Source organism: Falco peregrinus, chromosome 10, assembly GCF_023634155.1.
Source record: "Falco peregrinus isolate bFalPer1 chromosome 10, bFalPer1.pri, whole genome shotgun sequence".
NCBI lineage: Eukaryota > Metazoa > Chordata > Aves > Falconiformes > Falconidae > Falco > Falco peregrinus.
The window spans coordinates 34,610,980-34,624,586 of record NC_073730.1 but is presented as its reverse complement, the minus strand read 5'-3'; the positions used below and the strand labels follow the sequence as shown (position 1 = coordinate 34,624,586).

The window sequence follows — 13,607 nt, the reverse complement described above, 5'->3', positions numbered from 1 at the left end:
CTGGGTTTACAGCTCCCTGTTCTGGTACTTTACACAAGCCCACTGCTTTGTGCTGTTGATTGAACAGGGATGCCCACTTCTCCCAGTCACCAGCTCTGGCCAGGACCTCCATGAGTCAGGAAAACTTCCATCCTGGTGGCCTGACACACGTCCCTGTTAGCACCAATGCTTTGGGCTGCTGCTCACACCAGCTGGGTCTGGGCACCTCAGCAATTAGTCCGGGCACAGAAATTGGTGTTATTCATTCAGCCCAGGGTGAGCTACTGCCACGCACCCCTCTTGGCATGCAAAGCTACTGGGGGTTGTACAGCCCAAATGCAAAACTTGCACTGCTGCCTCCTACCTGAGCACTGCCTCAGCTGCAGCTGCGCTGCAAGGAGCTGCCCCTGGGCATGGATGAGCAAGGCCTCCCTGGAAAATACCCAAATCACACATCCCCTGGGACACGGGGTGGCTTGGGGGGGACTTGGGGTCTTTTGTCAGCCCCTGCATGAGAAAAGCTATGTGTGTGGGCCAGCTAAATATCACACCGATGGGCATGTGGGGATGGCATAGGTGGATCGGTCCATCTTACAACCGTTTGGGGACTTGAAGTTCTGTGATTAGTATTTTATATGAATTTAATGGCCTGGCTTGTGATCCTGAAGGGGAGTTTTTCAGTTGGTAAAGGCATCATATGCCATTACATCAATGGTTCCCTAATATCAAACAAATACCTGGCAGCTTCCGAAGAATTCAAGGGGGAATGGCATGGAGCTCTATATGCAGTAAATGAGGAGCTTCATTAACAGTTTAAAGGCAGCAGTGCCCAACGTAATCTGCTTGCTGTGGCTCTTTCCTTTGCCTTGGGACAAACAAAACACAAGAAAGTTCCAAAACCACACCTCTCCCATGCAAAGACAGTGTCTTTTGGTTTCAGGTTATAGGGCTTTTGCCTTTTATTTTATTTTATTTTATTTTTAGTGATACTTGTAAGTACCATTCTTGTAAGTACCTAGATTTAGTATTAGGATCCAATTAAGTGACACTCAGTATCACAGTCCATTGCTTTGGTGTCAGGTGACATTATGCTGTCTGTGGTCAGGGGCTTTCTGAGGAAGTCTTCTCCAAAAAATGTCATTTTTGTCAGGACCATTCCAGAAGTTTGAGCATCCCTTCAAAAAGCATGAAAGGTATTCCTAGAAATCCTCATATCTTTTTAAAATCTTTTAACAGTCTGAAAAAAATAGTGCTTGTTAAAATACAGTTGTCAGGAGAAGAATATTCAAACTTAAGATGGTCAAATAATTGGGTCTTTGTGAAGGAACTGAGAATCAAGAGTAAGATTACAGTCTTTGTGAAATACAAAAATTCAAACTAAAATGTACAAAAGCATTGCACAGAAATAAGTATATTATGGATAATTTTATAGCAAATAGTATTTCTTGCTTTTCAATGAAAGTAGATGAACTCATTAATAACTCATAAAATGCAATGAAAATTAGACTTTTGGTACATGCTTAGTTGATTCCCTCAGATATCAGTTCATTTTTATTTGAGAAACACTGCACCTTCAAGTGATTTATGAATCATAGAAGGTATTTCAGTGAAACAAAATCTTTAATGTTCAAAACCAAACCAAGCAACTGTACGTTTTACCCTCTTTCCCCTTCCTTTGCTATAGTGACCCTCAGGGCTATTTTGGGAGATACTGGTCTTTTGAGCAAAGTGTGTCAACTTTGGGGCTTGCACAATTTTTTTAGAGAAAAGTAACAGATAATCTCTAAAATGCAGTGAGATGCTGCTATTTTTTATTTTTATTCTGGGGACATCCCCTCCGGGCGGGCAGCAGGCAGGCAGGCAGCAAACCCAGGCTGGGCGTGCTGATGAATGCAGATGCTGCAGGGAGGTGACAGTGAGTAAGCAGCAGATGCCACATTCATCCTGACCATACCTGCAGCATCTCCTGTTTTGTTTCCCATAATCATTTCTTCTGGGCATTTTTATGAGTAAATCATATTTTAAACATACTAAGAATTCTTTCTAAAACCCACATTTTACAAAAAAAAAGGTGTTGTTTTTGAGGGCTATGAAGAAATATGTAAACAATAGACATTAATGATTCATTTAACTCATAGTGACTCCAGTTTCCACAAACTGCAGGCAGAAGAGTCCTATAAAGCGGGAGGGATCAACAAATGTATTTGAGCCAAACAGATAATCAGTCGATAAATAATAGCCTATCATTTGCGGTGCATCATTTTAATACAGCAGCAGGAGGAGGGAAGGTTATAAAGCCATCGGGCATCAGCAGAGCTGTGAGCACGGCCCTGTCCCGCAGGGTGCCTGCCTGGCCCCGTCCCAGCTGCTCCTGCCCCACATCCCTCCTGCTCCCCACCCGGGGCTCCCGCAGCCTGGCCAACGGGCCAGGTCTCTCCTGACAGCCGCCACAGGCACGGGGCTTCGCTGGGAATAATTACCCCTTCCCAAGAGCCAAATCTCCACATTAAGTTCTACGAGTTATAAATCAGATCAAGTGGGATTTAATCGTGTTGCTTTCTTATTAAAAAGATTTTATTCCCCCCATGGTTTTAATTTTGGTTTTGCAGAGAAAGGGTTTTTAGGCTGTTTTCAAACCTTTCATGTTTGGCTGTTTGGTGCAGAAGACCCAGTGGCCTGTGTGTAAGAGGGGGCCCTGCAGACCCCGTCCTGCTGAAGGGCCCTTTGCATGTCCCCGTGCAGAGATGGCCTCCTGCCGCGGGCTGTGGTCTTCCAGTGAGAAAACCCGACATTTGCAGGAGGCTGCACCTACATACCTCAGCCTTCTGCCGGCACACAGGGTTCTGAGCACACCTGCAAAAATCAGAGTGGAGTCTGGTATACATGAAGCTAAATATCCAGAAGATATAACATGCAGACAAACTGGTATCTCCAGTGGGGTTTTTTTCTCCCAAAGTTGCACCTGGTTGACCGTATCTCTCTTCAGGTATTAAAATGGAGCTGGCTCTCCTTTATACGAGTACGCAGCTGCCAAGGCAGAATAGTCATAGAACCACAAGATGATTTGGGTTGGCAGGGACTCCAAGACCACCCAGTCCCATCCCCACCACGGGCAGGGACCCCTCCCCCCAGCCCAGGCTGCTCCCAGCCCCGTCCAGCCTGGCCTTGAGCCCTGCCAGGGATGGGGCACCCACAGCTGCTCTGGGCAGTCTGGGCCAGTGCGTCACCATCTTCACAGTGACGGATTTCTTCCTAACATCTAATCTAAATCTAGATATTTAAATTTTCTAAATCTAGAAAAGTCAGTCCATATTCTGGAGCATGAACTGACCATGTGTTCTGTGGCATGAAGTCTGCAAATAGAAAATTCAGACTTGCTCCAGACCAGCATCACCCCATGGACCTCAGACACGTAGTGCAGCATGGCAGTGGTTCGGAGCAGGGACAGGAACTGATGTAGCTTTAGAGAATGAGAAAAACTAACTGTGATGACTTCTCTTGTAACACCAACCTCTACCCTCTACACACAACATCTCTTGATAACTGGCTGAGATTTACATTGCCCACACCATGAGCATGCACATTGGCAGCTCTCCAAATGCTTGTCTCCGGGCCTATATATCTCACATATAGATGTAAACCTGTTGTCTCCATCTCTGAAACTTTCAACTTTGTCAATCTATATTCACATCTCTTTCCTCTCATCAGCATGCCTTTCTCACAAAATTGCTCTACTTGCTTTTCTTGTTTCATGTCGTCAGCTGGGAGATCTCCTCCAGACCTCAATTTATCAGTCGGTTTGGGATATATTTTTTTTCTTTACATTTAATCTGGTTTTTCTTTTCAAATGTGGAGCGTGGCTTCTCTGAAGCTAAATGGCCTTCAGCAATCGATGTTTAAATGGTCCCCAGTGTGACAGGGCCATTCTCCTAGCACACAGTGAGCTGTTCAGATTGCCTGCAGTTCCTTGGAGAGGACTATTCAATTACAGCATCGGGTGTAACTTTAAACCCAGAATCCATAATGAGCAGTAGAAATGGCTTCAGATCATTTTTCTGGGTGAATCCAACTGTTCAGACTTCAGATTGCTCTCAGCATGCCACAGCAACTCATCTTCATGAAAGAAAGGTGCCTCCTTGTGCCCTTGATCCTGTATCCCCAACCCAGCCTCAGAGATCAAGAAGGACCTCACAGATTACTTAAAGCACCTGGCATCATCATGGTATCATCATTGGAGACACCTTCTATTCTCTCACATTGAGTCCAGTTCTCATCATCAAGGCAGTGTACATAAGGATGAGCTGGAATCTCTGTGCCTCCCCTCTTCTGGGAGACGGTTCACTCAGCTCTGCACAGTCTCTCGTGTGCACCATCGAAACGTCCTGAGCCTGTGATGGACCAGGATTGGCATCAGCTCAGCCTCGGGCTCTCCACACTCCCAGCCCTACCAGGGGCTTCAAGCTCTGCTGGAGGATGAGGTATCTCAAAGATTGGGTCATAAAAGCCAGTCCTGGGCACTGAACAGGTTTTACATTTCATAAACTGGGGCTATACTGTATTTATTATCCTAGTGAATAAGGAAAAAAACAAAAACCTTGGCTCAGATGAAATCCGCAGAGTTTTTTGGAGCTACCCTGGACTTGCACCAGATTTTTCTTCTTACTGACTTATGTTTAACACCAGGGGAGGAAAATGCTACCCTTGCAAAACTCATCCGTCCAAGCCTTCAAGAACTGGTCCATATGGCAGTGTGTACGTGTGCTACACCTGATGCCAGGTACCATATGCGTGGTAAGAAAACACAGTTTTAATTGTGTACTCTCCTGAGGAATAACAAGCGTGATGATTTACCAAGCATCATATCACATGGCAGTAGCAGCAAACAGGTGTTCAAGCGCACTTTCCCAGGCATTTTTCTTCCTGGCTGGAGAACCTGGTCTTGTAACCTAAGATATCCAGAGCAGATTACTTACATATCATTATGTGTACCAGTAAGTCTAATTAACAGATTTTCTGAAAAACCCATCAGGAATGGCCTCGGACACGAGGTACTCATGTTTATGTTTCTTTTAATTCAACAGTTTTTTCCCACTAACATGACCTCAGGCTGATGGACTGGTGCTAATGAACCTTCCAGATTTCTTGTTCTCAGGTACCAGGTCTGATAAGCCTTTTGGCTGTAGCCAGCAAAGGCAGCCAGACACGTTTCTGGTGGCTTGACAGGGCCATAGGATGCACATGGTCCTCGGGAGGGTAGAGCAAGGCACGGCTCCCCAGGCGGCAAGACATCGCAGGAGAAACAGGGAGAAAACTGAGCTGTCTCCTGGAGTTCGGCTCATTCACCAGTGTCTTCACCCACAGTTTGTTCTCCCTGCTGCTTATGAATATCCTTCCTTGAGCCGGATGTGCACCCAATGTAACATAAATACGCTTACATATACTTATGCATATATCTTTTGCATAACGTGATTTAAGTTCTCTCACACAGCCATGGGAAATCTCTAGAACTAAAACGAAGCTGAAGAAGATGAAGTACTGTGCGGATGAATAGGAAAGATGAAACATGGTATCTGTGTATTCCCTAAGAAAAGTATTTATCTCTCATATTTACTAAAAGCTTTCTTCTGTGAGCTGGATGCAAAATTTCTGGGGACATGACTTAATTTTAATATTTTCAGACACGTACGTGAGTTGCATAAAATATACGGGGTTTACAGCACTGTAAAAATACGTGCGTATTTTGAAGCATAAATTAGGTTAATAGCTCCGCATTAGACCCCTGTAAATACAAGGGTTATGAAAAGTGCTGATGGGCATTTTTGCAAAAGATTCTAACAGGAATTATTGTAGGAACTCCCACCAGGTTTCCAGACAGCAGTGCTGATGCATTGGAGCTGCAGTGCGGCGCTGTGCTGCCCTCCCAGTCCGCGGCAGTGCCCCGAAGCTGGCTGGTGCCAGCACCCAGACCCCCGTTGGCTTTCCCTGCAGATACTGTTCCTGGTGCTGGTTTTCGGCCAGCCGGGTGACAGCTTGTCAGCCCTGAGAGCTGGGGTTGCTTATGCTGTAGCCAGGCACAAAACCTGGGAGGCAAAGAACCAGGGTATTGCCTGATGGGTTATGTTTACATTAAACCACAAGTTTAAAGCAGAAGATGCTTTTTGCTTAACATCAAAACATAAATAAATATTTTTATGAAATTCTAGGCAGTTCGAGATACATTTTTTTTCTTTTTTTTTCCAGATTGATGTTGGGAACTGGAATAGGATATATCGTAAATTATTCCCGGGATTCAGTGTAGAATAGTTCGGTGCATACCACATACCCAGGGAAGTACTGACACTGGAGAGCGTTACAATCTCATCATTTAATAGTAATTTTTAACCTCACACACAGGAAAAATCTGCATTTTATATAGTTTTCTTGGTGTTAGAAACAAAGCAGAAGGCTTGCTGGAAGGTCTCTCCTTTGCCAGGCAGACACCCCGGGGCAGGCAAGGGCTTTGCGTCCTGCGCTGCTGTTCAAAGCAACAGCAATAACATCTTCCTAGAAATTGATTCAACTTGGCCAAAGCGGAGCAGGACGGGGGCCACGATATGAACAGTAATGGCCGGATTGTCTGTGGAAGGGTTGTGGGCGTTTTTTGTAATTTATTCCTACAAACAACATGGAAGAGAAAAAAATTCATTCTCATGCAATTTCTCATATGCCATAAATTATTTCATTGCATTTTATGAATGTTCACTTCAGTTCACAATGTTTTTCCAATTTCAGTCTTATCTTTCTACTTTACATAACCAGTGCTTACTTGGGGCTCTTTCCCGTGACAGGCATGGTGTATTGTGCTTATTAATGAGTGCTATCTTGCTAAGCGATGCACTGTTATAATTGATGTTTTGAACCCTGCACACTTTAAAACATTAATCCATGAACAGATAAGCAAATGAAATTCACTGCAGTGATGGACATGAACATAATACTTCTGCTTAGTTCTCACTACCCAGTTCAGATTTTCCTCATTGCTCTGTAAGTTGCAAAGTTATTAATAGTCAATTAAAATCTTGTCTGTCTGGGACGACACTTTCAGCAAGTCTTATTAACCTTTAGGCTTAAAATTTCCAGCATCTGTAGTCGTGTCTGCTATGATGTTTTGTTTTAAGATAAAAGTTATATTTAACATTTTTTGGTTTCTTATGTGGCGAATGCCTTGTGAGGAATGTAAAACAATTAATTTGCTCCCCACCAAGGGTGCACTGCTCAAAAGATATAGAAAGATGAACTTTGAAGCAGGTAACAGTTTTCATCTGAAGAATACCAAACTGCTCACTGCAGGGTGGGAACCACAGTAGGCAAAAGTGCTGGGATTTAGAAAACTACAAAAATTTCCCTGTGTGCTCTGACTCCATGTCAAGTGGAGATAAATTAGCTTTTGAACCATATAATTGTTCTTGCTCTCTAAAATAATTAATACCTTCAGTTGCAACGCACTAAGGAGTCACATACAGAAATATGCCAGTTCAGTCTTTGTACCATTTTACACCGGACAGACCTCTGCCTGTTTCCTAAGCGCTCACACTGGCTGTCCTTACTCCTGTGCAACAAGGCAAACACTGAGTGAGCATGTTACTTCTTGGGTTTGGGTCCTGTAGGAAAGGAGAGCTATTATTTAATTTTTAATTAATATGATGAAATGTTTATCAGGGCACAACACTTAAGCAATGAGTGATGTGGTGAGCAAACCTGAAAGGGCTTTTTCCCAGGGGTAGGACGTGGGATGAGCCACCCATTTGGCACCCATGGCCACCCATTAGAGGCGATCAGCCACTGGTTCCCTCCAGGACACATCTAGCTTTGGCAGCCTCGGGGCACAGGGACCCCCAGGTGATGAGGTTTACCACCCTTCATGTCCAGCTGGTTAACATACAGCTACAAGGTCAAACGGTCCCTGAGAAGTGAGGACACCTGTGGTGGGAAGCTGATGCTGGGGCCCCCAGCAGTAGGGTGACTTAGCTGCTCCAGGTGCCCCTTCAGCTGGGCTGCTGGCTTTGCTGCTGATTGCTGGGGGCGGCTCTCTGCCCAGGTGTGAACCATAAGCCCTAATGATGGGTGCTAAGACTCTTAAGGCAGGTCTTGACTCAGCTGTGCCTTATATTTTGTGAAGCCCTCTCATGAGAGGGTACCTTTTGAGAAGGTGCTCTCATGGATCTGGAGGCTGCTGAGTTCAACTGTGGGGCAGGAGAGGACCCTTAGTTGGTCTCAGGAGCTTGAGGGGGTTTGCAGCCCCATTGGAGCTGGGTTTTCTGAGCAAGTAAGCATGCCCCCCTTTGGATGTGAATTATCTGCAAAACCCTCCAGCTGCTAGTTGGATGTTGGTGGAGCTTCAGGTGGTTTGTGCTCAGCATCCAGTAATTTTTTTCTCTGATTATTTCATTTCAGCAAAGCCCTTTGAGAGTGGACAGTACCTGGACATCTATGGAATTACAAGAGACCAGGCTGGGGAATATGAATGCAGTGCAGAAAATGATGTCTCAGTTCCAGATGTGAAAAAAGTAAAAGTCACAGTAAACTGTAAGTCATGTTGTTTCTTAATCCCTAAATCCAATGGAGAAGAGGGATGCGGCTGAGAAGAAAAGTCTAATGCAGCAAACTGCTGCTTGTGGTGAAACTGTAGCATGTTTGGGTTTTGTATTACAGCAGCAAAACGACCTGTGCTATTTGATGTATGTGTTAGCCTCTCCAAAGGAAGGTAAAAGGAGATTAAGGTTCAAATCCTCCTGTTGTCTGCTGGGGGACAGTAGCGCTGGCCTGCTGGCACGAGCTTTATAGCAGGTGCCTCACTGAGCTGTGGTGCTGGGACTGAGGCTTTGGAGTAATTTTTTGAGTAATTATCTGAGTAACTTCTGAGGACTGCTGTGGTTGTTGGGCTGAAGTGTTTCTGATTTAATTTGTCACAGTTGTGCAGTAATATGAGGAACTGAGAAACTTCCAGAAATTCTGTTTGGGTGACTGGGGGTAATCAATCTCCATGGAGATGTGAAATGTTCCCAGTAGAGGCAGCAAGTTGTTTCATGCAGTTGCCCCGCTGCAAAGGCAGAAGGGCTGTGCTGGCACGTGGCTCTGCCGCGGGGCTCCCAGCAGGCGCTGGGCAATGCCGGGAGCGGCTGAGGTAGCCCATTGCCCGTCGGGTCCAGCCGCCTGGGATTGCACACTGAGGCGGTGTTTTCAGCCTGGGACTGAATTTGGTTTAGCACTTGGTATGACATGAAACATTCAGAACGGCATTCATTTTCCCTCCAATGTTAAAAAAAAAAAAAAAATATGGGGAGAAAATGGGAATAACTTGTATCTTTCATTCTAACAAAGAATTTTCTTAGGTTAACTGCGGTTACCCAGTTTGTAATTTGTAACGGTTCCTTGCCTGACAATTGCTGCAGCATCTTTACCGGCATCAGATTTTTGAGGTGTGAGCTTTGTGTCCCCTCCACAGATCCTGTCCTTATGGACATGCTGGGGGTAGCAAAGCCTCTTGTCCCGGCCTCTGTGGAGCTGGAGGGTGGAGCAGGGAAGGTGGTTTGCTGCCGGGGGGCTACTGATGGGGCTAGCTGTGCTAACTGGGTGCTTATGGGATGTTCCCACGAACAAAAGCTGACCAGACTATCTTCATTTACATGACACCAGGGTACTTGTAGTTCATGCTGTCCTGGAACTTGGTGGATCAAAGCACTAATACTTATAGAATAGCTCGATCATATGCGGGGTCTCGCTGGCAGCTTTCCGTCCTGCTTGGTCACGCAGGCTGGTGGCACTGGCTGCAGGTCCTGAGGCTCTGGTGTAACGTGCTGTGACCATCAGTTGTCACTTTACAAGTCACAAGGACAAACACCTGAACTGCAGAGCAGTTCGAGCAGGCTCATGCGGAGTCCATCACCATTCTCACTGCTGCTCTGCCCTCATCAACATGTTTCCACCTACATCAGCTTTGCAGAGTTCCCAAAAGCAGGCAGTGCTCTAAAAACCAGGGATGTGTGGGAGGAAAAAGCACAACGAATGGTGTCCTATGGAACAAATGATCATTATCTTTTGCACAGTATGTTGTTAATGGAAGATTGTCAATAAGAGAAGTTGTGCAGATATTTGCATAGGCGTGCCCTGGGTGTTTTGTGGTGACACCTCTCACACAAGCTGTACTCAGAATGGTTTGTGGTGTTAGATAAATAACTTGCAGTAGGAACGGTGAGCTCAGTCTAATTCTAGCAAAACCATTACTGCGTCTGTATTATTTTGTATCGTGGGGATTTTAATAAGGGTCAGACTAGCTGCCTTGGGAGCTTTCTGAGTGCTCATAGAAAGGGCAAAATTTGTAAGCCTGCTTAGTGGTTGCTTTGGTGTGGTTTGTTTTATTTTTTAAGTAAAAAAAGAGCACAGTGGATGTGGTAAACCCTTGGAATCTCTCTTGCCTTCTGAGCCAGGATCTACATGCACATGAGTCCTAGTTTGGATAAAAGCATCAACTTAACTGGCCAGAGCTGAAACTTCAGCTTAAATGCAATGTGCAGTTGATAGGCTTGTTGCCGTGTGCCCTGCACCCTGGGTCATGTCAAAGCTGGAACGATTTCTGACCTCAATTCATCGCATCCTTAACATGAGTTTTGAGTCTGTCAGATGTCTTTGTGGGTGGGGAAGACTGACTCTGATGGTGCTGGGAAGGTAAAGCTGAGCAGTGGTGGCTTATTCCTGCTGCAGCCCTTGGCCCGTGCACCAGCTACCACCATGGGTCTGCGTGGCAAGCAAAGCTCTGGCTGCGGCAGCTGGGAGTGGGACTAGCAACTCCCGTGTGGCCAGCGGCAGTGGCTGAGTTGTGGGTGGGGTGGGATTTGCACTCCCTGAACAGCAAGCCAAGGGAGAAAGGGGAGAAACAGTGTGTCTGTGTTGAAGGATGCATGGGCCCAGGTCCTACTGCTCTTTGCATGGCGCAAGCAAGGGCACTCAGGTTTGACTGCGCCACGCAGTGTAAGGGTACCTCTGTCTGCAGTGAGAAACATGTTACAGGCTGCTAAATCAACCAACAAGCTCCATAAATACTTGAATAAAGTGCCCAAGCTGACCTCTGTCCCAACTCAGCTACCTGGGCTAAGCTGGAAGCGTCCTTGGCCACAGTGTGGCTGCACAGGGGATTATGTCGGAGTCAGGCTGCCCTGGAGATATGCAGAGAGTTTGTTTCAGTATTTCTTAAAACTACAGAAGAAAATGGAGGAGGGGGCAAATAAAATTGAAGCAATGTAAAAGTACGGTCTGGATACAGTATGAAACAGTTTGTATACATGAACAATTTGTTGTAGTCAGCTAATTGCTAATGCGCTTCTGTTTGGATTTGTCCCCTAGGCAGTTAAGCACAATGCAGAAGCACTCGGCACATCTGCTCCCTGCTGCTGCTGCTGATCCATTCTGGCCAGCCGGAAAAATGGCTTCTTGTGTTCAGGAGAGGGTTGCATGGGAGCTGGGCGATGCTGGGGGAGCTTGCCCTGCCATAATCGGCCCTGTGGGTGGGATGTGCTGCGGTGGCCAATGCTGTTGGGCTGAGTTTTGCATCCCAGCACCGCAGCATTGGCAGCCCTGCTCAGAAAGGGGTGCTGTCCCATCAAACCAGCAGAATTATGCCTGTTGAGCTGGCCTGGCAGGACAGCTTTTCATCAGTACAGGCTAAATATTCCATTTAGGAGAGCTGTGGTTTCTCTGCTAGTTACTATTTACAAGAAATTTGTATCACATTTATTTCCAAGTTTAAATCTGGAAAGATCATAATGAAAGAAACATAAGAGAGGAAACCTTCAGGTCCTTTTGTTACCCTGGGTTGGGCAGTTTCCTCTGTCAAATATCCTTCAGTCCTGTTTCTTCTTTTAAGATACCAGTTTATTTGTCTAACAAAGAGCAAGGCTTTCTCCTTACACCCCATTTAAAAAAAAAACAAAACACACACACAAAAAAACGACAAAACCAAAAAAACGACAAAACCAAAAAAACACCAAACAAATCCCATTCCTTTATTTGGCCCTGGGTACATGGTTTAGCAGTGGACTTGGCAGTGCTGAGTTAATGGACTTGATGATCCTAAAGGTCTTTTCCAACTTAAACGAATCCATGATTTTTCTCCAGTTTTGCGAACTTACTAATTTTAAGCACCCCGCTGCATGGGCTCAGCACCAGCTCCACAGCCGCTGCTGCTCCTGCCGCACCCCGCTGGTGGTGTGTGACTGCTCCGTGCAGGGGTGCTGTGCCCATCTGCCAGGTGCCTCCACCCCGAGTCCAGTCCCACTCAGTTCCTCAGGGCACATCACTGAAGCAGTGTCTGACACTGAACCCTCCCGTAGCCTTCCAGGGATCCTGTAATTTCCCAAAACGCCTGTCTCCTCTCCCACCTGCAGTGCTCACAATAGACAATACTCTTGGAAGTACCGTGCGTGGCTTATACTTCAGCTCCTGCTCTTGCACCCTTACAGTCTGCTGGGGCATGGGCAGCATCGCTTCATCCCAGAGCCCCAGCAGTCCCCGTTTCATCACAGTGTTCCTCCACCATGTCTCGTACAGCAGCGTCCTGACACGCAGTCTCCAGCACACAGAACGATGACGGTGCAGCACTACATTTGCATGAATATGATCACTTAACTGCTGCTTCTGACAATTTTTTAATACTGTTTCACTGTTATGAAAAGGAATGTTCTTTACTGCAGACCTGATAACTGTAGAATAAATCAAGGTTTTATTGTGCCCAGTTAATAGAATGTATCAATGAGCCCTGAGCGGTTACAGTGGATATAAGCATAATTTTGAATATGGATATTCATCGCATATAGCGGTTGTTCAGTCATCCAAGCATGTACAAGAAAATTACCGGGTTTAAATTACTTTCTGGATTTCAAGTTTCTTGGCTGGGCAACTTTCAACCATACATAAACAACCAGCTTGCTATCTGCCTTGCGGCATATATTATAACTCTAATGACTTTACGGAGAGGGGGGGGGTGTGGTGTGTCTTTAGTGCTTCATGTTGTATAATCTACGTTTTCTACTTAATTTATGTCTGTCCACCATAATTTCCCCTTTAAAAATGGTGGCCTGAAAGACTGTGGTGCATTTGTCTGCCTGAGTTCTGAGAGGGGATGGGCGGGAGGGGGGTGGGGATGGAAAAAAAATTGAAGCTGCTGATTTATGAAGAAGGAATACTATACCAAATCAAGGTAAAATAGATAAGATATAATCCAATTTCATTTCACAAGTAAATCTTATTAGCATTTTCTATTACATTTTATAAAGCAAATACTGATTTATAGATGACAACATTGAACCCCACTTTGAACGAGCTAGTGTCTGGATTAGCAAGACTTTAATATCTCATCTGAAGGCTGCTCTGAAACTACCCATGTGGTACTGTAGCTTTGCTGACTCTCTTCTGGTTTATTAGTGCCACACACACATGTATCTGTATATATATTAAAGGCAGCTGCTAAATGTGAGAATCTCCAGAAGTGCTGAGGCCATGCTGTGATGATGAAGTATGGGATGTGTGCCTCATGAAACTGGCATTTATTTTAATTTATGAAAAATTGTCAGCTACCAAATTAAATAGCAAATGTA

General features: G+C 45.4%; 1 protein-coding gene across 1 annotated transcript in view; it reads left to right on the top strand.

The window, feature by feature from the left end:
- Positions 1–13,607, top strand: part of NEGR1 (neuronal growth regulator 1) — a 295,277-nt gene that overhangs the window by 194,001 nt on the left and 87,669 nt on the right. The window contains 1 exon segment of the mRNA XM_055815591.1: positions 8,413–8,544. Coding sequence (XP_055671566.1) covers positions 8,413–8,544 — 132 coding nt within the window.